The following is a 24,071-nucleotide window of genomic DNA, read 5'->3' on the forward strand; positions in this document are numbered from 1 at the left end:
ATCCAGAAGGAAGCCCTAAAGTTACCTAATGTGAACAGACCTTTTATTTAAAAAAAAATTTTAGACTTGGCCTTGCAAACAGGCACCAAAGTTAACATGTCCTAATTCCTCAAACAAGTTCCACTATATTAAACTGAATGTTTATTTTCCTTTCCTTTCATATTCCAAATAGTCAAGAAAACCTTCACAGAGTGCAAGAACAATACAATTTCTTTCAGGAGGCATTTTCTCAGACGGTGAACATATTAAGCTGGTCATTTACTCTGAGATTTTACTTCTAAGCGTGAGTTATCTAGAAGCCCCCTAGACTCGTGTGCCTCAGATCTAGTCTTCATTCTCTAGTTCTCTCCGTGAAGTGAGTTCCAGGAGGAGAGTTCCAGGGAGGGCGCCAACTGGAACCTAACCTATGCGCAATCCTGTGTTTTTGGATCTTTGTCAATACAGTCAGTAAACGAGAAAAGACTTGAACGTGCCCTGTCATTTTCTCGGCAGAATGCTCCCTGGGCTGCTGGGCTGCTGAAGAAAGGAGGTCGTGGGGGCAGACTTTCCCCTGAGCATGACAGTCTGAGTCTGTCTAACTGGAGAGAAGTCCCAGTGTTTTGGTGATACAGGACTTACAAATTAGGGCTCTCTCAATAATCTCCTCATAGAATATCTACTAGGAAACTGAGTCCGTCTCCCTCGCACCGCTTTTCTATTTACCGAAAGACATGTTCCTGCTTTCCAAGACTATAAACGGTGGCCACAGGAGATAATGTCTGCGCTGGAGTATGGCTTCCGGCTGTCGTGGTGTCTGTTAGAACTCTAGGGAGTGAACCCAGTAGTTAACTACTCATTGATTCAACAAATATTTATTGAAGCCTGCTGAGTGCCAGGCACTGGGGGTACCCCGCGGGGGGTGGGGGTAGGGGGAAGCAACCATTCTTCTTAACTCATTCTAGCTCCCCCCAAGGGTTTTGGTGTGCGCAGGGAGAGCGGACCCCGACTACTCGCCCACCCCCTGCCTGGAAGCCCCACCTAGGCGTGCCCCGCGCCTCCAGCGCAGCACTCAGGTTGCCCGCAGCGGGGAACCCTTCCCTGAGAGATCAAGCTCTTCGAGTTTAATCCCGGTTGGGGAGTCGGAGGGGAAAAACAAAAGCAAAGCCAGAATGCAGCATGCAATGGGAAACTGTTGCAGGGAAGTGCGCCAGGCCGGGCCGGAGTCCGCCCGGGAGTCGCGGAGCGGGTGGGAGAGGCCCGAGCGCCCAGGGCGCGGTGCGGGGTGGGGCGGCCGCACGGGAGGGGCCGGGGCGGTGCCTCGGAGGGGCGCGCACGGTGGCGCGGCCGCCCGGCCCAGCAGGTGACCGCGGGCTACTCGCGAGCCGGCCAGGGCCAGGGCGGGAGCCGGAGAGATTCCCGTCCCCGCGGGGGCGGTGCGCTGAGCGGCGAGGAGACGACTCGTAGGGATCGGGGCGAAGTTAGCCGGAACATGGCGGAAGAGCCCGGGGCTCGCAGGCGTCCGGGGTGGCGGCGTCCGGCGACTGAGGAGCTGCAACTGTAGCCACCGCAGCCGCCGTCGCGGGGCGAGGTCGCCGCCATGGCTCGCTGGATCCCAACCAAGAAGCAGAAATATGGGGTTGGTGAGTGCTCGCCCCCACCCTCCCTCCCGGACCCGGCGGGCTTTGGACGCCCGTCGCGGCCGCTGCAAAGTTGGGGGGGATCGGCTCTGCCTTGAGTGAAAAGTTGGGCGCGGACTCCGCGGTTTGCCGCGCTCGCTGCCGGCGCCGCCCGGGACCCGAGGTTCGGGTCCTGCTGCCCTCGCGGGTGCGGAGGCTGAACTCCCCGCTGCAGCTGCTCCTGGTAGCGGGTGCGGGTCGGAGCCCTCTCCAGGCAGAGTTAAGTTGCTGCCCCGCTGGGGAAGTAACTTGGAGAGTTTTGGAATTCGAGTGGCTAAAGTGCTGTTGGGCTTCGGGACGAATAATCCCGTTTCCAGATAAGATTCAGCGTTGTGCATTGTGGACGCTTCAAAAGCGAGGGAGCTCGCCTGTTCTTCATTCGGGACACCCAGTTCTGTGGCTCCCCTCCCTCCGCCCCATCCGTTTGGTTTCATTCAAAAGTATGGAACCGGCCTAAGTGGGCAGAATGGGAATAGTGCTCGTTTCCCCAGTGCTTTCTGGCTTCCTTCTCTTAGGTTCTCTGAAGCTCCAAAGAGGGGAATTGAGGGTAGAAAACCGTCCCCCAAACTCACTCTCAGGGACTGGGTTCTGAGGACCGGAATCTTGGTAACAGCATGTAAACTGAATGGAAAACTAAAGTTGCGGTTTGGAGGTGATGAGAGAGACAGGAAGTATGTTGCATGGGAATGAGGTGGCGGGTCCCTGGAGCTATTTGTGCAGACATTCACCCCTTAAAGGATCTTGTATGGGGAGGGTATAAAATTGCCTTCTTAATCCTGAGTTTCACCATGTGGTAAGACGAGGAAATTTTATTAAGAAAATTCTGACAGGTCAGTGCTAGACACACTTGGTATTCATAGCAGCGGTGCTGGAGAGCCATGTGATGGTGAGGTGGGCTCGGGATTACTGTTGTATAGGATTGGGTCAGAAACAAATGGATATGTGGGGTTTTGATCCAGATGAAAAGCCATGATCCTCCATTTTTTATCAAGGAGTGGGGTACCTTCTTGAGGTCTTGTGGGGTTTTCTCTGCCATTACTGGGGGCAATTAGACCTGGGAATGATGCCCTGCTATAAACACAATTGTGTCTGTTGAGAATTTTATCACTTCCTCTCAGGTTCACTTGGCCTATTTGTAATTTAGTCTTTTACTTCACTCCCTTCCGCACCCCTAGTTTTTCTCACAGCACTGATTACTGGGAGCTGACCCTGAACCTATTCTGTGGGTTCTTTTGACCGCTATATCAGTTTGAGAAATACTCTTAACATCTTTAGGTGCTTTTCCACTCTGTAGCCATGAATCAATTTTTTAAAGAGCTTTCTTATTTACTATATTATTCTTAGACTGCAGTCCTTTATATGTATTTTTCTTATTCTGTGTATTCTTTGTTTTCCCTCTATTCTTGCTCTGTCATATGGATACAACTCAGAAAAAGATAGGAGTTGTTACTCCTGCCACAGATCACTGCATTGTGATTTGATCATGCAGGGACTTGTGATCAGGTGCCACTGAGTAGTCAGTGGTTATGGAAATGAAATGCTCCTATACAGATGGAATCAAGTTCTATATTTTTGAATATTATTGAGTACTTAGTACTAAATTAAAGCATGTTTAGCAATACCTAATAATTAATTAATAATTACTAAAAAGTTATCAATTCTATTTTGTTCAACAGGATAAAAATGGTTTCTAAAACTATTATGCCTTTGGCAAAATGATTTTTAATGCCAGGAGTCATTTTCCATGTTATTTATCATCAGTCAATAAAAACATTTGCATAGCATTTCCAAAGCAAAAGTGGTACTAAAATTGCACCAGGCTATAATTTGGGACAGTTCACTAGACACAATAAATTCTGATCGGTCTGGATTTGACAAAAGGACTGACAGGACAAACTAACTGTTTATTCCTTAAACACCTTGTTGTTTATATTACCTTTCTGATCAGAAGACTTCCACAGGGTAAAGTCTAAATAAGCCCAACTTTCAATGTTCCTGTTCTCCGCTTCAACAGATCTTCGCCAATGTTATCTTTCATAGCTTCTTACATTAGCCCTACAGTGCAGACAAACTGGTCTTCTCAATCTTGTGCAAGATAATACCATGGAGAGTCCCTCCTTTGGGACTTTGCCCCATTGTGCTTGTCATGTGCTCAGAGTGCCCTCCCACCTCTGCATCCCACCATCCAGCCTTTCCCTCAGGGCTTAGATCAGTTCCCACTGCCTCTTTCAAATTTGCTAATCACCTGAACTTCCCAAAGCTTCAGGCCTCTTCTTCACAGATCTTACATTATGTCATACCTTATTTTGTTACTTATTCTCTTATTGTTGGGTTTAATAAATCATAAGGTTATGACATTATATCTGTATCACTCAAGAAGTATGCATGGTGTATAATCTGCAGTTGATGTTAGAATGATTTTCTAAAGCAAGTTGCCTAAATTCTATGGTGAATTAAATGCAGTTTTTTTTCCTAGTAGGTTTTAGCTTCTCATTCAACCCCATATGAATTTTATTTTGTATACTTCCCTCCAGTCTGTCTTTATCTTTGCAAGTAAAAAAATGAGGTAGTCTGGAAACATGGAATAAATGGACTTATTTAAGTATAATTTGGAAAATTACTTGTTGAACATTTTTTGGATAACTTATCACTTCCGAGTGTCTGCTGGTTAGATTTGGTTTCTGGGTGAAGGAAACCATATGATAGCTGTGTTGAAGCATGTTAATGACTCAAAGCTAGAGGTTTTGCCCAGTTGTGCAATAAGAGGAGTTCACCTCTACAGAGCTTTTGTTTCCTTTGGAATTGTACTCAATGAAGCTAGCAGCCTCTGCTGTCGTATTTTATCTTGGTGCCACTGTTGGCTGTCCGTGACATAGCCTAGATTTTCTACAGGGACTGAAATGCAATCTGCTTCGGCTTTTCTTGGTTCTTACACATAGCACTGTTGTCTAAATCTCTTTATCATTTAGTGGGCCTAAATGGCCTATGTGTTTTATTTGTAAAATCAAGTGGAAGAACTTGTTAGATTCCTTCATCAAACTCCTAATCCATTAGAACACCAGTGTTAAGTATTTAGGAACAAGTGCTTTTCCCTGGAGCTTTTTTTTCCCCCCTTGTCTGAGGGTATGAGGGTATAAACACATTTATTTAGATTTTAAGCAAACAGTGATAAGCATCCAGATTACTCTTCTGATAATTGAAGCATTTATTTTTTAGTCTACTTCCAGACAAGCCATTTATGTCAAGGGCAGCCCCAGATTATTGTTGATTACGGAGTCTTTGTAAAATAATTTATTACTAAATGTCAGGATTGTGACAAATTTGATGTGATAAAAGGTAGTTTGGAGAAATATTTACTTTCACTCTCAGCTCTTTAAGTGTTTAGCTGTGATAGGCTTACTTAGTCTTAAAAGCATTTATATTTGTAGAGTAATATAAATGCTCATATAAAGACTGAAACCACACTCATCTTGACTATTTGTTAAGGCATTCAGGTGTGCTCTTGGCTGTCATGAAAGTTTTCCTCACAACAGACACCATGTTCTATACATCATAACTGGTATGTTACAGCTGGGAGGAGTTTGAAAGAGTGACTAGTCCAGGAACTTCTTTTTTAAGAGAGGAAATTGGTTCCTAAAGAACTAAAGTGAATTGCTTAACACAGGGGGTTCTTTTCTTACTTTTTTGTTACTTGGATGCTGTTGATAATCTGGTTAAGCCAGTGGATCTCATTCTCAGTACAATGTTTTTAAATGCGTAAAGTAAAATACAAAGTATCAAGAAGGAAACCAGTTATATTCAAAAACAATTATCAAAATATTTGTCAGAAGTTTTGATGTTGTAACATTGCTTCTTTATTAATGCATTAAATAACAAGATCTAGTGGCAGGTCTAATAATTACGATACTTTTGAATTAGAGATGAGCATAAATGATCTTTGAAGATATCTGCATTAACTATAATATGTTATGAAAATATCTGTGATACTATTGGTGACATTATTACAGGTACTATTTCTGGTTTATTGCCCATGGTAATAAATGAAGTAAATGCTAAATGTCAGAAAATAGACGTGTAATTAATTTCTTTTCCTAATCAAATGCATGGCTCCTCTGAATCTGAATACAGATTATGAACCCCTGGTTATAAAGTCCCACAGCTAATTAGTTATAGAAACAAAACAGTAACAATAACAGTAATACTCGATCAGCTTTCTGCATGTGACGCTTTATTATACAGTTATAATGAATTGAAGAAGTCCTTGCCCTAATGAACTCATGTTCTAACAACACTGACGCTAAGAATAAAAGGAGGAGGGCATTAATATTTAAGAATTTATCTTGTGCCAGGTAATGTTCTATCATTGATACTCAAAGTGTGTTCCAGGGACAAGAAGGGATCTCAGAGACATTTTTTTGGGGGGGTGGGGGGCAGTTGATGAGGTTAAGTTTTTCACAACAATTCTAAGACATTTTGGCCTGTTTTGACTCTTACTTTCTCATGAGTATACACTGGAGTTTTCCAGAGGCTACATGATGTATTATATCACAACAGATTGAATGTACAAGCAGATGAGAATCTAGCTGTTTAAGGATTGTTGTTTGAAAAATAAGTTTTTTTTTCATAAAAATATGTATTTTTGCTAACGTGTTGGGGTTATTATAGTACTTTAAATTAATTAAATAAATATTTTAAAAATGTCTAAGTACTGGTAAATAAAACCCACATAAACAAAAGCCCTCTGGGGGTCCTCCATAATTTTTAAGATTATAAAGGAGTCTTGAGAACAAAAAGTTCGAGAACCACTGCTTTACATGTTATTTTAATAAATCATCAAAGTAATGCTGTGAGATGTTATTATCTCCCTTTCCCAATAAGAAAATTGAGGTTCATAGGAAATAAATTTCTCATCCAAGATCTTACAGTCTCACTACTTGGCCAAAACCGTTTACTCTGTATGTGTTTCCCAAACTTAAGTTATTTATCGATCGCTTTGATTTTTGCCATGTCCAGGCACCATTGTGTAGCAGCTTCATGGGCTTTGCTCATATCCATTTGCCATCTTTATTATTTTTTACATTTTCTTTATGTTAACCTTGTTTCTTTTACTTAGAAAAGTTATTGAAAAAGAATCACTTAAATCCTTATCATTAAAGGATAAGCAGCGTCACTTGCCATAGAAAGAAGGCAACTATAAAAATAAATATAACATAAATAAAATGGCAGGATATAGGCATATCCTAGAGATATTGTGGATTCAATTCCAGACCACAGCAGTAAAGCGAATATTGCAATCAAGTGAGTCGCAAGAACTTTTTGGTTTCCCAGTGCAGATAAAAGTTACATTTACACTATACTGTTGTCTATTGAGTGTGTAACTGCATTATGTCTAAAAAAACTATGTACATACCTTAGTTAAAAAATACTTTATTGCTAAAAAATCCTGTCATCTGAGCCTTCAGCAAGTCATGATTTTTGCTGGTGGAGGGTCTTGCCTCACTGTTGATGGCTGCTTACTGATCAGGGTGGTGGTTGCTGAAGGTTTGGGTGGCTGTGGCAATTTCTTAAAATAAGACAACAATGAAGTTTGCTGCATTGTTCAACTCTTCCTTTTACAAAAGATTTCTCTGTAGCATGCAATGCTGTTTGATAGCATTTTACCCACAGTAGAATTTCTTTCAAAGTTAGAATCATTCTTCTCAAATCCTGCTGCTACTTTAGCAACTAAGTTTAAGTAATATTCTAAACCCTTTGTTGTCATTTCAACAATGTTCACAACATCTTTGCCAGGAGTAGATTCCATCTCAAGAGACTGCTTTCTTTGCTAATCCCTAAGAAGCAGCTCATCATCTGTTTAAGTTTTGTCATGAGGTTATAGCAATTCAGTCACATATTCAGGTTCCTCTTGTAATTGTAGTTCTCTTGCTGTTTCTGCTACATCTGCAGTTACTTCCTTCACTGAAGTTTTGAACCCCTCAAGGTCATCCATGAGGTTGGAATCAACTTCTTCCAAACTCCTGTTAATGTTGATATTTTGACCTCCTCCCATGAGTCATGAATGTTCTTAATGGCATCTAGAATGGTGAATCCTTTCCAGAAGGTTTTCAATTGACTTTGCCCATAACCACAAGAGGGATCATAATCTATGGCAGCTATAGGCTTCGGAAATGTATTTCTTCAATAATGAGACTTGAAAGTTAAAACGACTCCTTGATCCATGGGCTGCAGAATGGATGTTGAGTGAGCAGGCATGAAAACCACATTCATCTAATTGTACATCTCCATCAGATCCCTTGGGTAACCAGGTGCATTGTTAAAGAGAAGTAATATTTCGAAAGGAATCTTTTTTCTGAGCAGTACATCTCAACAGTGGGCTTAAAATATTCATTAAACCATATTGGAAAACAGATGTGCTATCATCCAGACTTTGTTGTTCCATTTAGAGTGCAGGTAGAGTAGACTTAGCATAGTTCTTAAAGGCCCTAGGATTTTCAGAACAGTAAATGAGCACTGACTTCAACTTAGAGTCACCACCTTCATTAGCATCTAACAAGAGAGTTGTCCTGTCCTTTGAAGCTTTGAAGCCAGACATTGACTTCTCTCTAGCTGTGGAAGTCCTAGATGACATCTTCTTCCAATATAAGGCTGTTTCATCTACACTGAAAATCTGTTGTTTAATGTAACCACTTTATCAATTTTCTTAGCTGTGTCTTCTGGATAACTTGCTGCAGCTTCTCCATCAGCACTTGTTGCTTTACCTTGCACTTTTATAGTAGGGAGATGGTTTCTTTCCTTAGACCTCATGAAGCAACCTGTGCTAGCTTCATACTTTTTTTCTGAAGCTTCCTCAACTTCTTTCAGCCTCCATAGAATTGAAGAGAGTTAGGATCTTGCTCTGCTTTGGCTTTGGCTTAAGAGAATGTTGTGGCTGGGTGGTCTTCTTTCCAGACCACTCAGACTTTCTCCATTATCAGCAGTAAGGATTGTGTGTTCACTGGAGTAGCACTTTCAGTTTCCTACAAGAACTTTTCCTCTGCATTGACAACTTGGCTGGCTGTTTGGCACAAGACGCCTAGCTTTTCAGTCTGCCTCTGTTTTTGACATGCCTTCCGCACTAAGCTTAATCATTTCTAGCTTCTGATTTAAAGTGAGAGATGTGCAATTCTTCCTGTTACTTGAACACTTTGGAGTCCTTTGTAGGGTTGTTAATTGGCCTAATTTCAGTATTGTGTCTCAGAGAATAGGGAGGCCTGAGGAGAGGGAGAGAGAGACAAGGGAATGGCTGGTCAGTGGAGCAGTCAGAACACACACAGTATTTATTAAGTTCACCATCTTATATGGGTGTGGTTTGTGGCACCCCAAAACAATTATAGTAGTAACATCAAAGATTGCAGATCACCATCACAGATATAATAATAATGAAAACGTTTGAAATATTGTGAGAATGACCAAAATGTGACACACCTGAAATGAGCACATGCTTCTGGAAAAATAGCACCAACAGATTTGCTTGATCCAGTGTTGCTGCAAACCTTTGATTTGTAAATGCAGTATCTTTGAAGTGCAGTAAAGTGAAGTGCAGTAAAATGAGGTATGACTGTATTGGATTCTGGCTAGGGGGGCCCAAGAACTGCTGTCTCTTTATTAAAGAGGGAGGAGGCTGGGGCCCAACTGAAACTTTCTCTTTGATATAGTCAGAGAGTAAAAAAGAGAATTGAAAATGGAATAACTTTTTTACCATGGGTGGTTTCGTATTTGCTTTTTAACAGATTTGATACAGTTGAGTATTGTCTTCTTAAAACTCTTCTCTCAACCTCTAATCCCATGTTTCTGAGGATTTCCTCCCACTTTCTTGGAGGGTCATCCGCAGTTTCCTCTCCAGTCTCCTTGACTGCCTCTTTCCTCCAAATGTTGGCACATCCTGGGCTGGTTTCTGGGCCTCCCTAACTCCTTGCCTCCAGTTGATGTCATCCAGTCCCCTAGCCTACAATCCCATCAATTTGCTGCTGACTTTGAAATTCACAGCCTCAGTTCAGACCTTTTCCCTGTGCTCCAGAATCCTATCCAGCTGTGAACCGGGCATTTAAATGTGACTGTCTGTAAGTTAATCTCCTACTTAACATGCCCACAAGAGAAGTCTTGATGCCCTCCGAACCCAAACCCAGGCCTTCCCCAGTCCTATCATATCTATCCATGAGCTTGGGCAAAAGCCAGAGTAGTTTCAGTATGTCCTGTCTACAAATCTTGTTGGCAAGTTTGGGCTATCTGACCGACAACATTTTTCCTGACACCAAATATTTGTTACCTTCTCTGATGTTGCTACCATTTTAGTATGAGCCTGCATCACGTCTCCCGGAGCTACTGTTCCGGCTTTCTTACTAGTCTCCCTACTCTTGCCCTAGACAATAGATGGAGGGACTTTTTAAAGGCATACACCTGATGTTGTCACTTTCCTGCTTAAAATGCTCCCAGGTTTCCAAATTGTAATTGAAATGACTTTAAAACTCCTGGTGGTGGCCTACAAGGCCCTACATGGCCAGGCCACTGTCTCCCTCTTCATCCTTCTCCTCCCGTCCCTGAACTATTCCGGCCACACTGGCTGTTCTGGTTTGCTAATGCTGCTTTTTTGCAAAGTACCAGAAATGGATTGGCTTTTGTAAAAGGGGGTTTATTTGGTTACAAAGTTACAGTCTTAAAGCCATAAAATGTCCACTGTAACACAGCAAGCATCGGGTAACTTCACTGAAGGATGGCCAGTGGCATCTGGAAAACCTCTGTTAGCTGGGAAGGCATATGGCTGGCATCTGCTCCGGAGTTCTGGTTTCAAAATGGCATTCTCCCAGGACGTTCCTCTCCAGGCTGCAGCTTCTCTCCAAAATGTCACTCCCCGTTGCTGTTGGGGCGTTTGTCCTCTCTTAGCTTCTCCAGAGCAAAAATCTGCTTTCAAAGATGGTCTCCAAAATGTCTCTGTAAGCTGCAGCTACTCTCCCAGCTCCTGTGCATTCTTCAAAGTGTCCCTCTTGGCTGTGGCAAGATTGCTCCTTCTTTCTGAGCTTGTATAGTGCTCTAGTAAACTAATCAAGGCCCATGCGTTGGGTGGGTCACATCTCCATGGAAACAATCAAAGAATCACAATCTAATCAACACTAATACATCTACCCACACAAGATTGCATCAAAGGTAATGGCATTTTGACGGACATAATACATCCAAACTGGCACACTGGCCTTATTTCTTTTTCATAAAACTGCCAGGCTTGATTTGATTCAGGGCCTTGGCACTTACTGTTTCCTGTTGTGGAAAGCTCTTCCCCAGATCCTTCCATTTCCAATTCACTTATATTATTCAGGTCTTAGTTCAAATAATACCTCCTTACAGAGAATCTTCTCTGAAAACCCTAGCTTACTGGTACCACGGTGCTTGTTCCCTCCTCCCCGATCTTGCATACACTTCTTAATGTCTGTTCCTTTATTTTGCTTTATTTTCTTCACATGATCTCTAGTTTTCCTGTTTATATGTTTTGTTTACTGTCTGTCTCCCATACTAGAATGTAAAATTGTGAGGACAGGGACTTTTATCTTTTTCATCAATGTACCCCAGCCTGGGAAATGGCACCTGTCAAACAGTAAGCACTCAATAAATGTATGCTAAATGAATGAATGCTGAAACCATTGTCTACCTAAATTCATCTTGCCTTCGATAAAAAGAATTCCTCCATGCTACTCTATGCATATCTCCCATAGAAGTAAAATGAGATAAAATCAGGAGCAGTAGGAAAAGGAACATTAGATAAAATCAGAAGCATGAGATAAAATCAGGAACATTTTAATAACTGAGAAAACAGATTTAATAAAATGTATAAGCAGTGGATTGTGTGAACATCATGGGATAGGAGAGAAATTTAAATCATAACTGTTACATTATTAGATAGGAAGGGAATAATGGGGATTTGCTGCCATTTTTTTTTAATCCCATATTCATGGGGGCTTCATGGAAGAAGGGGTTTTGTAGAATTGGCTAAATGGAATGAAAAGGCTTGACCAAAGTGGTGAATAGAGTTCAGAAGTTTCTGAGTCACTCGATTAGTGCTCTGTTGAACATGTGAGTTAGGAAAGAAAGAAGTTGCAATCCAATGGAAGAAACAAAACATTTAAATTCATTTGTTACTTTCCATTACCAAAAGCGAGTTGTGTAAGAATATATTTACCATAAACAGTATAATTAAAGAAAAAAAAATAAGAGATCATAAGTAATGTAGAGAAAGAAAGAAAAGAATTCATTGTACTGTTGAGGGGTTTTGAAGTAAAGGTAGTAGTTACTCAAAAATTAGTTTGTCTGAATTACAGAAGGCTTTTTTGTGGTGGTCATGTCTGTGATATAGCCATCATTTTAGCCAAAACCTTAATTCAATTTTTGGTTTCTTCCTCATTAAATTTTAACAAAACACTGTTGAGTTTTGGGGATAAGGAATCAAATCTCATTGCAATGAATTTTTCCATAAAACAGAATATTTCCAAATTCTAGCTTACTTCCAGCAGTATTCGGTATAATAACATTATAATTACAACCCTATGCATATAAAAGATTTTAGTACTTTCAAAAGAAAAAAACAGGAACTGGCCATTTCTTTGTAATGAATTGTAATGGAATTTAACTCATATCTCTGTGGCACAGAAACTTGAGTAAAGTCACACAATTTGTTCTCCCTTAAATATTTCAGTGATGGAAAATCGTTTTTCTCCCTCATCAGATAGGGAGAAAAACCTATCAGTTTAGGTAAAACCATGCATGATATGCCTATTCTTTATGAATGTTAAAGGAAATAAGTTCTTTAGACATTGATTTATAATTAGCCTTGTACATGTCTCAGGAAGAATGGTGTTTTATTTCTTTTTTTTTTTTTTCCCCCAAGCTTAAAGTGCTTTTGAGATTAGACTAAAAATTAGTTTGAAGCTGAAATGTGGGTGAGCAAGGGAAAGCGGCGGGAGATCATGTTAATTTTGTTTTTCCATGTGGTGCTCTGGCCATGTCCGCGGAGCTTGGGCCATCAGTCAGGGCTCCCTCAAACAATTGTCTGAATTGCTGGCAGCCAGCTCCCCAGCAAAAGACAAGAGTGGGCTTTGTCTTTCTCGAAGCTCTGTGCCATCGCAAAGCCTCTGTCGTTCAAAGGGCTTCATATTCATTATCCACCTTTTCCCAGATTGTGCCATTTTCTCTTACATTCCCTCACCAGATTAAACTCTCTGTCCATGTCAGATGAAATAGTTGACCCCTAAAATGCCCTCTCTGCAAATCCTGGGGGTCAGTTCTTTGTCTTTTAAAACAGCTTGTAGGAAGGAAGGTGCAGTAGAGATTAATTTCCTCTTGAAAACACCTTTTATTTCCTGATCAGCCAAGGTAAGTAAGAATGCATTGTGCTGACTAGTTTGTTACCTGTGTCAGGATGCACTGTACTTTCTTTGAACTTTCTGTAGGCCTGGAGTGATAAGGCTCTCACTTCTCAAGTCTTTCCTGCCAGAGACCAGTTATAAGAATAAATTATAAGATTCTAACAGCTTTACCCTTTTGTGTATGAAATCATAAAAGGTTATGTGTTGGAGTCTATAAGCATTACCTCTTGGCAAACCCTCTCATTTGATAGAAAAGATGCCCAGAGGCATTACGTAACTTACCCAGAATCACACAGGGAGTAGCAAATTTTTGTTTCAACTTGTCTTTTAGCCGCTTCCTTTCTCTTGATAGCTCTGGGGAGAAGAAGTTTCTTTACCAGATCTCTTTAAGGGTTCCAAAGAGTGAGCTCTCCCCTCTCAATCCCAATGGAAAAATGCCTGTCTTTCCTGAGGTTTTTCCAGGTGGAGGTTTTGTGACAAATAAGATCTAGCTATTTTAAAACATCTTCCCTTTTTCAAGTGTTCTGGGAAGGAAGTGCTTTTTGGAGGTTAGAGCCTGCAAAGTGGAAGCCACCGTTGTGGGTTCCACAGTTTGACCACTGACTTCTCACGTGGTTTCAGGCCTGCTGTGGGGCCCAGTGGTCTTTGGTCCTCAGCTGACGTGATGTCAGCTGCAGAATTAGTAAGTGACTTGGCATTCCCACCACATTACAGGCATGTTGAGAACGAATGTCAGCATGTTTGCAAAGTGTTAAGGGGTGAAGGAAGAGGCATGTATTGATAATAGAGGATTATAATACTGACCTGGAAGTGAGAGTGTGTTTGCTTTTTTTTAGAATTGTATTTTAAACAAGTGGTAAGAGATTCTGAGGCTTAACTCAGGAAAAGTTTGAGTAAGGCTCCTTGTTCTCACGGGGCATTCAATGAGAGTTTTACCCTACTGGAGGAGGTGCAGCCTCATTCCATGCAGAGATGGCCACTCCTCCTCCTTCTGGGACAAACTCGGACAGGAGCAGTATCTACCTAGCATTAGAGGCACTACTGCTAAACTTTGAGCTTCCTCAAAATGGTAGTAAATAGCAAGATGGCATTGCTATTTACCATGTTAAGCAGAGAAGGAAGACCTGTCAATCAGAACATGACAGCATGATTTATTTTAGATTGTTAGTTTCCATCTTGCAGGATTCTGTGAACTTATGTGCCTATATATTTTCTCAATTGATTGATATTAGAAGCACAGTTACACGTTTGCTGACTTTTAAAAAGAGATCCTAATGTTCAAAAATGTTGGGAATTTTAGTATAATTGAAATTATGATGTCCTTTCTTTTATAAGAATACTGTGGAGTTTGTTGTGATTTTAAAATCCTATTAAAATTGCTACAACCTCTATTAGATATATCCTGCAGAGATATATCATCCATGTGGAGAGCGATATCTGGGCAGGGCTATTTATTACAGCATTATTGTAGCAAAAACATCAGAACAACTTAACTGTTGATCATTTGGGGATTGCTTAAGTAAATTATGGCATATACATAGAGTGGAATACTATACAGCCATTAAAAATAATCAAATCCAGTGATAGACAAATTGTATGACAAAGATGACACTTCAGTGCAGTAAATATAGGATGGGCTTTTTGATAAGTAGTGCTGGGTCAATTAATTTTCACCATGTTGAAAAATTTACTTAGACCCCTAGTTAATTCCCCCTTTTAAATTGATTCCAGATGTATGAAAGTTAAAACAGTTAAAGCTTTCAGAAGAAAGCATAAGAGAAAATTGTCATGACCTTGGACTAGGCTAACATTTTTTAAAGGGACACAAAACACAATAACTTTAAAAGAAAAAATACAAAGGTACTGGGTCATATTAATATGAAGACTATTTATTTGCCAAAAGACACCCTTAAGAGTTTAAAAAGACAACCCATAGAGTGGAAGAAGACATTCTCAATGTATGTCTGCATAATAACTCATACTGAGAATATATAAAAGTCTACAAATCAATAAAGAGAAACTGATAACCCAACAGAAAAATGGGCAAAAGATTTGGGATAGAAACTTCACAAATGATGATACCAATTTCCAATAAGCTTATGAAGGGATGCTGATCTTCATTCATCATCAGAGAAATGTAAGCACAGTGCCACACCACTAACCCCACCAGATGAGCTAAATTGAAAAGGACAGAGATACCAACTGTTGACAGGTTTGTGAGGCAGTGGGTTAAGTCTCATGCACTACTGGTGGGAGGATAAATTGATTGGTGGGAGGATAAATTGTTAAAACCACTTTGGAAAACTGTTTAGCAGTTCCTAGTAAAGTTAAATAGAGACCTGCCCTGTTTACAGTTCTACTCCTAGGAAAATGAAAAAATATATCCACAAAAAAGACTAATACAGGAATGTTCACAGTACACTATTTGAGGTAACCAAAAATGGTTTTGCCCATTTTTCTGGAAACCACACACATGCCTATCAATTGTAGCATGGGTAAATAAATTGTGATATCTTCACACAATGAAAGAGTGAGCAATTTACGTATATACACAACATGGATAAATCTCAAAAGCATAAGGTTAAGTGAAAGAAGCAGACACAAAAGAATACCTACTGTATTATTCCTTTCATAGAAATATAAACAGTCAATGCTAATCTGTATCCTTAGAAGTTGGAAAATGGTTGCCTTTGATGACAGCAGGTGTGGGTGGTAGTAGATACGCTGTAGTAGAGATGGAAGGGGGCATTTAGGTTATTGCCCATGTTTGTTCTGTTTCTTGATCAGGGTACTGGTTATGTGGGTGTATTTAGTCTGTGAAAATTCATTGAGATGTACCTGTATGGTATATGTGCACTTTTCTGTCTGTATATTAAACTTAAATAAAAATTTAAGAAAGAAAAAGAATGAGGCAGTTCTATACATTGATACTATTTCTGAAATACTTACTTGAATAAAAGAGCAAGATGCAAAAAAGTGTATAAAGTATTAATTTCATTCATTCAACAAATATTTATGGAGTATCCATTGTGTATCAGGCACAGTGCTGAGCAGCAAGCACAATTGACAAAAAACAGAAGGTGTGTTTTTGTGTGTGATTGTAGATGGTAGACCATTTCTGAAAGTGTACATGAGAAATTGTCCATTGATTGCTTCTTGGAAGAGACTAGGTGGTTGGGTGTCAGAAGTAAGGAGAGTTTTTGTTGAATAGGTTTTGTACCTTTACAATGTGAATGGTTACTAATTCAAATAAATAAATAAATTGAATTTAACAACCCTATTATTACTAATGTAATTCTTGTGACCTAAAAGTAAGCAACTGTTGTTAATCTTCTTCAGAGATCCAGCAACTGAAACAGCAATTTTCGTGGTTTGCCCCAAATCACACAGAATGTCTTGGTTGGGTTTGTCATGAGGTCTTCTACCCTATCTCCCAAACTCTGCTCACTCTTGCACATTCTAGCAAAAATCTAACTTTATATGTTCCTGTATTCTTGATGCCATGTCTAATATAGTACACTTTACTTTCTACTCTGCAGGTAGTTGCTTATGACACACTCCATTTCTTTGTTTATAATCCAAATCCAAGATTTTGCTTCAGTTAAGGGCAAAATGGAATGTTTATGCTTACACTAGTCTTGTATACTTACAATCCTAAATTTAAAAACATGTAGAGTCACATCTGATTAATTTTAATTTTAATTTCTTGGTATTTAAGGTTCTCAATAGGCATTTCATGGTGGATAAACCATTAGTCTCAGCTTTGACTCCTCTATCTGTTTGAAGACAATAAAGTGATGTAATTTTCTTACTTGGTTAAAGTAGTCCCATGACATATACAACATCTGGCCTTACATTACAGAAAATAAAATATTTCAAATAATGAAATAGAACGTTTAACATAATTACTTCTATAGCTTACTAGCACCACTAATCTTATATGCTTTTTTAAAAAATAATGCATGTTCTGAGTTCCTGAGGAAGATTGAGACATGGACGTTGGCTGATTTGCTCGTTGCCACACGCTTAGCTAACATCTGAACTATGTTATTACTTTTGTCCTGCAGACTCTGGTGTTGTATGGCCGAGCCAATGCTTGAAGTCAGAATTATCAAGGTAGAAGTGGGAGCCATTTATTTTAGAGTAAAGTTTTGGAGAGTAGCTTCTTGTGCTTAGGATAGGGGGAGGTTTTGGAAGTTTGAGTTTACAATCTTTTATTACTGTGCCATTGTGTAGACAAACACGGCTCTAAGCCAAGTGAGAAGGTAGGAATAAGATTAGCACACTTCCTGGTACAGTGGGCAGTACGCAATCATTATCTGAAGGTTTGCCAGGCAGTAGCCTGCCTAACAATACATTAGCCCAGGAATCAGTTCCCTTGTTTGCAAAGCAAGGTTGATTACTAAGTAGCTAATATTAATTGGCTCCTAACCTGTCCTCAAAGGTCCAGACTAGATTCCAGGATATTTCTGATTTCAGAGAGTTTTGTAGGTTGTTGGTCTGGTAAATGGCCTGGTCTCCCAAGGATCCCTTAGAAAATGTTTCAACTCCAGGGGCCTGTGTTCCTTGCTTTTGGCTCAGAACAGTCTGGGATGCTGAGGTATTAAGTAACTAATTAATAATTTAATTAATTAATTAACACAATGAACATGGATGATTTGAGTGAGGGCAATTTGGGTTTGATTTACAGTTCTTTCACCTACTGGCTGTGTGATTGTGGCTGACTCAACATTAACTGAACACCTACTATGTTGAGCAGCTAACAGCTGCAATAAGGAATGTACAGAAAGTGTGTGTAGGACTTTATAAGGGCTGGTTTCCTTCCCGTTGGACTAAGTGCCACAAATGCATCTTTTCCAGCGTCATGAATTCATACACATTTGTGACCTGTAGCCCTAGAGCAGCCATTGTGTTCTGATCTCACAGGTCCTGAATGACTAATTCTCTCTTTTGCTTATAAATCGGCCTTAATGAAGACTGATGCCGTCTTCAGTGAAGAGCTGTCTGCACGTAGAGTACCCCAGAATCATGTTTTCAGGAGAACCTTACATGCCTTAAGAGAGGTTGGTATCCAGTTCAGCACTGGCAGATTTACAGTTGCTGCTCAAGATTGTTTTCAGATTGCTTGATAGCTTCAGGGAGGTCTTCTGGTAAGTTCGCAAATTCAGAAATAGTTTGAGTCTGTGGAAGAATTCTTTTCATGTTTGAGTTATGATCTAAACCAAGAGCCTTGGAAATTTTGAATCTGTCTCTTATATTTTCGGTCCTGAATTAGATATGGGTCTGCTTTCTCAGTTCAGGTTTTGACAACACGATTTATTTCAGAAGCAAATAGCTCACTTCGTGAAGCAAACCGTAACCCCATCACCTTTCTCCTTTGTTGACATTTTGATTCTTAATGCAGTGGTATGAGGACAAATTTGTTGCCCTAAAAGACAAAATTGTTAAAGGGTCAGATCCTAGCATGTTAGGGAGAACATATGGGTACGTGGATTTTTGTTTTCATTTCTTCTTTTTACCCCTTTATTTTTGGTTTGATTTCTTATAGGTCCCAGAGGCCAAAATTGCGTGTTAGGAAGGCTTTAGCTAACTGTTATAAAACACCTTAGGGAAAATATAGCATCTCTGCAGTCCTGTCCTATGAAAATGACTATTATCAAGAAATGCCAGATAGAGGAAATATAAATGATATCTAAAATGAAACATGTGCTGCCATAATGTATGTCTTGATCTTGCATTTATCAGCAGCCTTGAGTGACAGGGTTTTACACTTCGGAAAGATTAAAGGATTTGTTTACTTGCTGAAACAGTCACTCTACTGTGTTGTTTGCCTAAGTTCTGAGAATTCTTTGCTTGTTTTTTAACACCATGTGTTTGGATTAAGCTTCAGGTATATCGATTTCTTAAAGGTCATTTGTTTTGGGTTTTGGGGGGATAAGGGGTGGAATGAAACCAACAGAGAAGTATTTATAACTGGATTAGGAAACTGAATTTGTATTTTAATATCTTATACAGACTTAATCAAGTAGCTTGACTCTCTTTAGCTTAGCTTTTCCATCTGCAAAATAGAGATATTTTCCACTACCTGCCAGAATCTCAGATTGTAAAGAGTTTTTCATTTTTGAAAATTTCTGCAAATTAATTAAACAGTGTCAGTAAGACTACATTCACTGACCAAAAAATTTTAAGACCTAAAGTCAATATGCCATTGGTTTTTCTGTACAGAAAAACCTTTGGTCCCAGAAACCCCATTACTCCATGGTTTTTTTGTTTTTTGTTTTTTTTTGATGTGCCAATGGTAATCTGATAGTTTTCCTTCTAACTTCTTGGTGGCCTTTATATACTTTCCAGCCTGGTTAAGTGATCCATAGCATGACGAACTAATTTTCTCCACTTGAGACTGAACTTGTGATCTTGTTCATCTGGTTTCCAGTTACGAGATTTCCCCTCACCCTCCGAGTCAGTTTTCCTAAAGTATTAAAGGGAGATCAGTTTTAACAGCAGGTTGAGTGTGATTGAAGGTATGAATCTGCTCTTACCAGATCAAAGCTTAACCCTATAGTTTAATCCCTGACCTCCCCTTGTCCCACACACACACTTCTTGCAGGTATTTGTACTTAGTGAGAGTAATTTATACACACATCAGATGCATGCCCTTAACAGCCTTCCTGATGTGTGAGTCCTGTTGTTGCTGATTCAGTTAGGGCTCAGATCAGTTGGGGAACTCATGAGTTAGCAGGTCTAGAATTGTAAGTACATGAAGGGGAGAGAGAAATGTTATTATTCATTCATCATATACTTAAGGTATCTAACTGAGCACTGTATATGTGCTAAGCTCTTGGAAAGATCCAGCACAGAGGTGGACATAGACTCCGCCTATGGAAGTTTATAATTAATTAAAGGACCCCAAGATGTGAAATCATGAAAACTGTGGCGAAAGACTGAGCATGAAAAGGGTTATAGAGCAGTTCGGTTTGAGTTATGGCAGTTTAGAGAAGCAGTGGTTATTTGAACTCATGGATTTGGGAGGGCTCAAAGAAAAAGGTGAACTTCACAGAGATGTGTGTTCAAGTTTGGGAAGGCTAAGGATATGGCTCAGCATGTCCAATTGCTCTAAAGCAGGCATTTGTGGCAGATGGATAATGAGAAAGTTGCCTGTTCCAGCTGGAGCATTTGCCAGTGTCTGAGATATGAATACTCCCCCATGGCCAATTTCAAAATACCAATGGATTAACAACTAGCTCTCAAAATTCCTAGAAATTTAACCATTAACTCTTGCAAATCAGCTCAACCTGCTCTGGAATAATATTGAAACAACCAGGTTTAGTCCCTCTGTGACCATGCCAATCACTGTACCTGTCTGCTCACGGGTACGAGGAAGGCTTGGGGAGGCCTTTGGAGCCTTGTTTAAAACCATAGAACATGCCCGTGGCCACTGATGATTGGTTCACCAGTGATGGACACACCACTCTCGGGAGACCATTCCATGGTCAGGACAATGACATATGACTTATAAATAGAGTCAGTCTGTAATGGAGAAGTTAGGATTTAAGAAATGTTTATGATTAGTGAATCTTTATATTGATACTTCTTTTTACTTTCTAGTACATTAGAGTAGCCAGAGGGGTATATCTGAAATTGCTGAATTGGAATCCAGCTATTTATCTTTGGTAATGATGGTATAACTATTTAGCCTTTATCTTGTGATTGGACAGACATTGTGACTGACCCTCACTTGTACACCCTAATCCTGATTTTTGACCTTAGAGTCTAATGATTACTAAAGACAGCCCCTGAGGTTTATTAATGAAAGGCCCAGAACTAACCCACTCCAATTCCAAAACTATCTTGCCAGACAAAGCTGGATCTAACGAAAATTGGCCTGCCCGACATACACAGTAGCTTAAACTTTAACCTATGAGTGACCTATACCTCATTATAATACTAAAAATCACACCTATCATCATATTAAGGCTGCCATTTTCTTATATAAGTTGATTACATGACTAAGCATATAATCAGTCTGCGCATGCTCAATTATTAGATCATCTCCAACCTTATCTCGAGCCATTGTGCTCGTTATCCTAAAACCTGCCCATCTTTTGATACTATAAAACTATCAGAGTTACTGAATTTTAGGGAGGCAGAATTTTAGGCTGATACGCCATCTGATCTCTGCTTCGCACCTAGCAATAAACTCTCTCTTTGAAACCCCAGTGCGTCAGGAATTGGTCATTCAAGTGCACTGGGCAGAGAACCCACTGCTTTTGACCAGTATCAAATCAGATTCCCTCTCTTGAGAGTTTGGACTAGGAAATACCAGGATATGTGGCTAATGAACCACAAGGACAAAGCTAAAAGGTTGCTATTTGAGAGAGTTGAGTCCATGGCAAACTGAAGTCACATGGTGGCCCAAGTTATGAGTGAAAAACAGTAAGGTTACTGAAGTAGCTGGTTGGTAGAGAGAAAGGAGCTGATGTGGAGAGGGGACATCTGGCCTTAGAGCTGTTTCTGTTCTCAGCAGCTTTCCAATTCCAGGTCCAAAACATCCCTTTTTCAAAGGAAGCATGAGTCGGTCTCTTTTCCTTGCAATATAAGGGACTAACTGGAAAAGTTTGTTTATATGGAGTACCTTTCAGAGCATTCTGTGAATACAGCTAATCTCTTAAGAGTAAAGGATAATTCATGTGCTTCTGACTGAGGCTAAAATATGCCCCGGTCCTCACATTTTTTTTTATCCCTCTCAAATGGCTTGTGAACATTACTATTTTCATTCTTTTGCATTCTAGCAGAGCTGGTTTGGAATTCACTATATTGAAAGAATGGCCAGAAGGACATGTGGTGGGGTGATATTTCATGGGGACTTACCATTACAAAAAAGCATGAAAACATCGGAGCCATTAGCAGCAGGGAAGGAAAATGAGTTCTTTATTAGCTGAGGGCATCTGGTGAGCAGGGGTTTGTGAAAATGCCCTGTATTGCACTGGTATGAAATGCCACTTGAAAGAGGCTTAGGGCAAATTTGTGCCTTCATCCCCGTCTTATGTTCTCACCACACGCAAATTTGTGAATAATTAAATTGTTTGGAAGGGGAAAGTCATGCTTGTCTGTTTTTGCCTGAGGCTTAGTCATACACACAATGAAGTAGGGACTCTGAGAGTCAGATGTCCAGGAGGGCAATCTGGTATTGCCCATGATGGGTCCTCGAGGTGGGGGTGGGTGTAAAGAGGCCACTTAGGAATTACCACATATGGATCCTACTTCCAACTCTGTCATCAACCAGCTGTTTGACTTCTTCTGGGGCCTCAGTTTCCTCATCTACAATGAAGAAGTTTTCCTAGAGAATTTTAACTTTTTGCTTGACAAATAAAGTTCCTTTAAGAATCTAATTAAAGCTGTGGATTCTTTCTACAGGAAATTGTGTATATGTACTTAGACAAAATCTCACATATAATTTTAGAAAGAAGTTTCTAACTCTTATTAGGAGCTGAACTGTGTGGTGCCTGCTGTGTGGTTTGCAGCTCATACTGCCAGTAGCATTGTTTAGTCTTAATTGTTTGTACATTCTATTTTCAATTGTTACAGATGTGAACTTTACTCCTTGTTACTAATTATGCTTAAGAATTGTTTATAACAAGTCACATAAAAATAATTTATAAAGGGGTGAAAAAATCTTTATGGACTCATGGACCCCAGATTAAGTTGAAGAATCTTGCATTAGATGATGTCTGAGCTTGTTTCTATCTCTAAAATTTCATTTTTCTGGATCCTGGAGAGCCAAACAGCTAGGCTCTCCCGACTTCCTTATTAACAGGCAAGAACCTCAAAAGGAAGGCATAGAAACCATGGGAGGCTTGTCTGTTTTCCTCAAAGAATCTGTAACCTCTTGAAGTATGCACTCGAAACAGAAAGAAAATACCATATATTAAAAGTATATATAACTTAATGTCAATTAGTGATAAGCTCTATGTTATGTTTTATTTGAAAAACTCCCATGTGGGTGCCTAAGAGTCACCCCCCAGAGAACCTCTTTTGTTGTTCAGATGTGGCCTCTCTCTCTAAGCCCACTCAGCTGGTAAACTCACTGCCCTGCCCCCTATGTGGGACATGACTCCCAGGGGTATAAATCTCCCTGCCCATGTGGGACATGACTCCTGGGGATGAGCCTGGACCCAGCATCGTGGGATTGAGAAAATCTTCCTGACCAAAAGGGGGAAGAGAAATTAAACAAAGTTTCAGTAGCTGAAAGATCTCAAATGGAGTCGACAGGTCTTTCTGGAGGTTATTCTTATGCACTATATTGATATCCCCTTTTAGTTTTTGGTGTACTAGAATAGCTGGAAGGAAGTACCTGAAGCTGTTGAACTGCAATCCAGTATCCTTGATTCTTGAAGATGATCATGTAACTATATATAGCTTATATGGTGTGACTGTGTGATCGTGAAAACCTTGTGGCTCACACTCTCTTTATCCAGAGTATGGACAGATGAGTAGAAAAAAGGGGGACATAAAGTAAATGAATAATGGAGGGGGGGAGGAAGGAGTATGAGATGTTTTGGTTGTTCTTTTTTTACTTTTATTTTTATTTTTATTCTTATTATTTTTTAGAGAAATGAAAATGTTCAAAAAATTGATTCTGGTGATGAATGCACAACTATGTGATGATACTGTGAACAATTGATTGTACACTTTGGATGATTGTGTGGTATGTGAATATATATCAATAAAATTGCGTTAAAAAAACACCACCTCCCATGTGATTCTGATGCATTAGATGGACCTGCCTTTGAGAGAACCATTGGAATAAGATATTCCTTATATCCAAGGGATAGGAGAATGCATGAATAATTTCATGTACATAGAAGAGTATGATACATATAAGAGAAGCACAAAAAGTGCTAAATGGGGTTTCAGAAGAGGAAGTGAATACTTTCTTTGGAGAGGCCAGGGAAGGCCCCAAGGAAACACTAAGACAGTTTTCTTAACCATGAAATGGGGATGATATTAGAACCTACCACAGAGGGTT

General features: G+C 40.0%; 1 protein-coding gene across 1 annotated transcript in view; it reads left to right on the forward strand.

The window, feature by feature from the left end:
• Window positions 1-1,320: 1,320 nt before the first annotated feature.
• DOCK5 (dedicator of cytokinesis 5) overlaps window positions 1,321-24,071 on the forward strand; it is a 234,684-nt gene continuing 211,933 nt past the window's right edge. The window contains exon 1 of the mRNA XM_037813182.1: window positions 1,321-1,619. Coding sequence (XP_037669110.1) covers window positions 1,577-1,619 — 43 coding nt within the window. The 5' untranslated portion in view covers window positions 1,321-1,576. The remainder of the gene's footprint in view (window positions 1,620-24,071) is intronic.

This window comes from Choloepus didactylus, chromosome 20 (assembly GCF_015220235.1).
Source record: "Choloepus didactylus isolate mChoDid1 chromosome 20, mChoDid1.pri, whole genome shotgun sequence".
In the NCBI taxonomy this organism is placed as follows: Eukaryota; Metazoa; Chordata; class Mammalia; order Pilosa; family Megalonychidae; genus Choloepus; species Choloepus didactylus.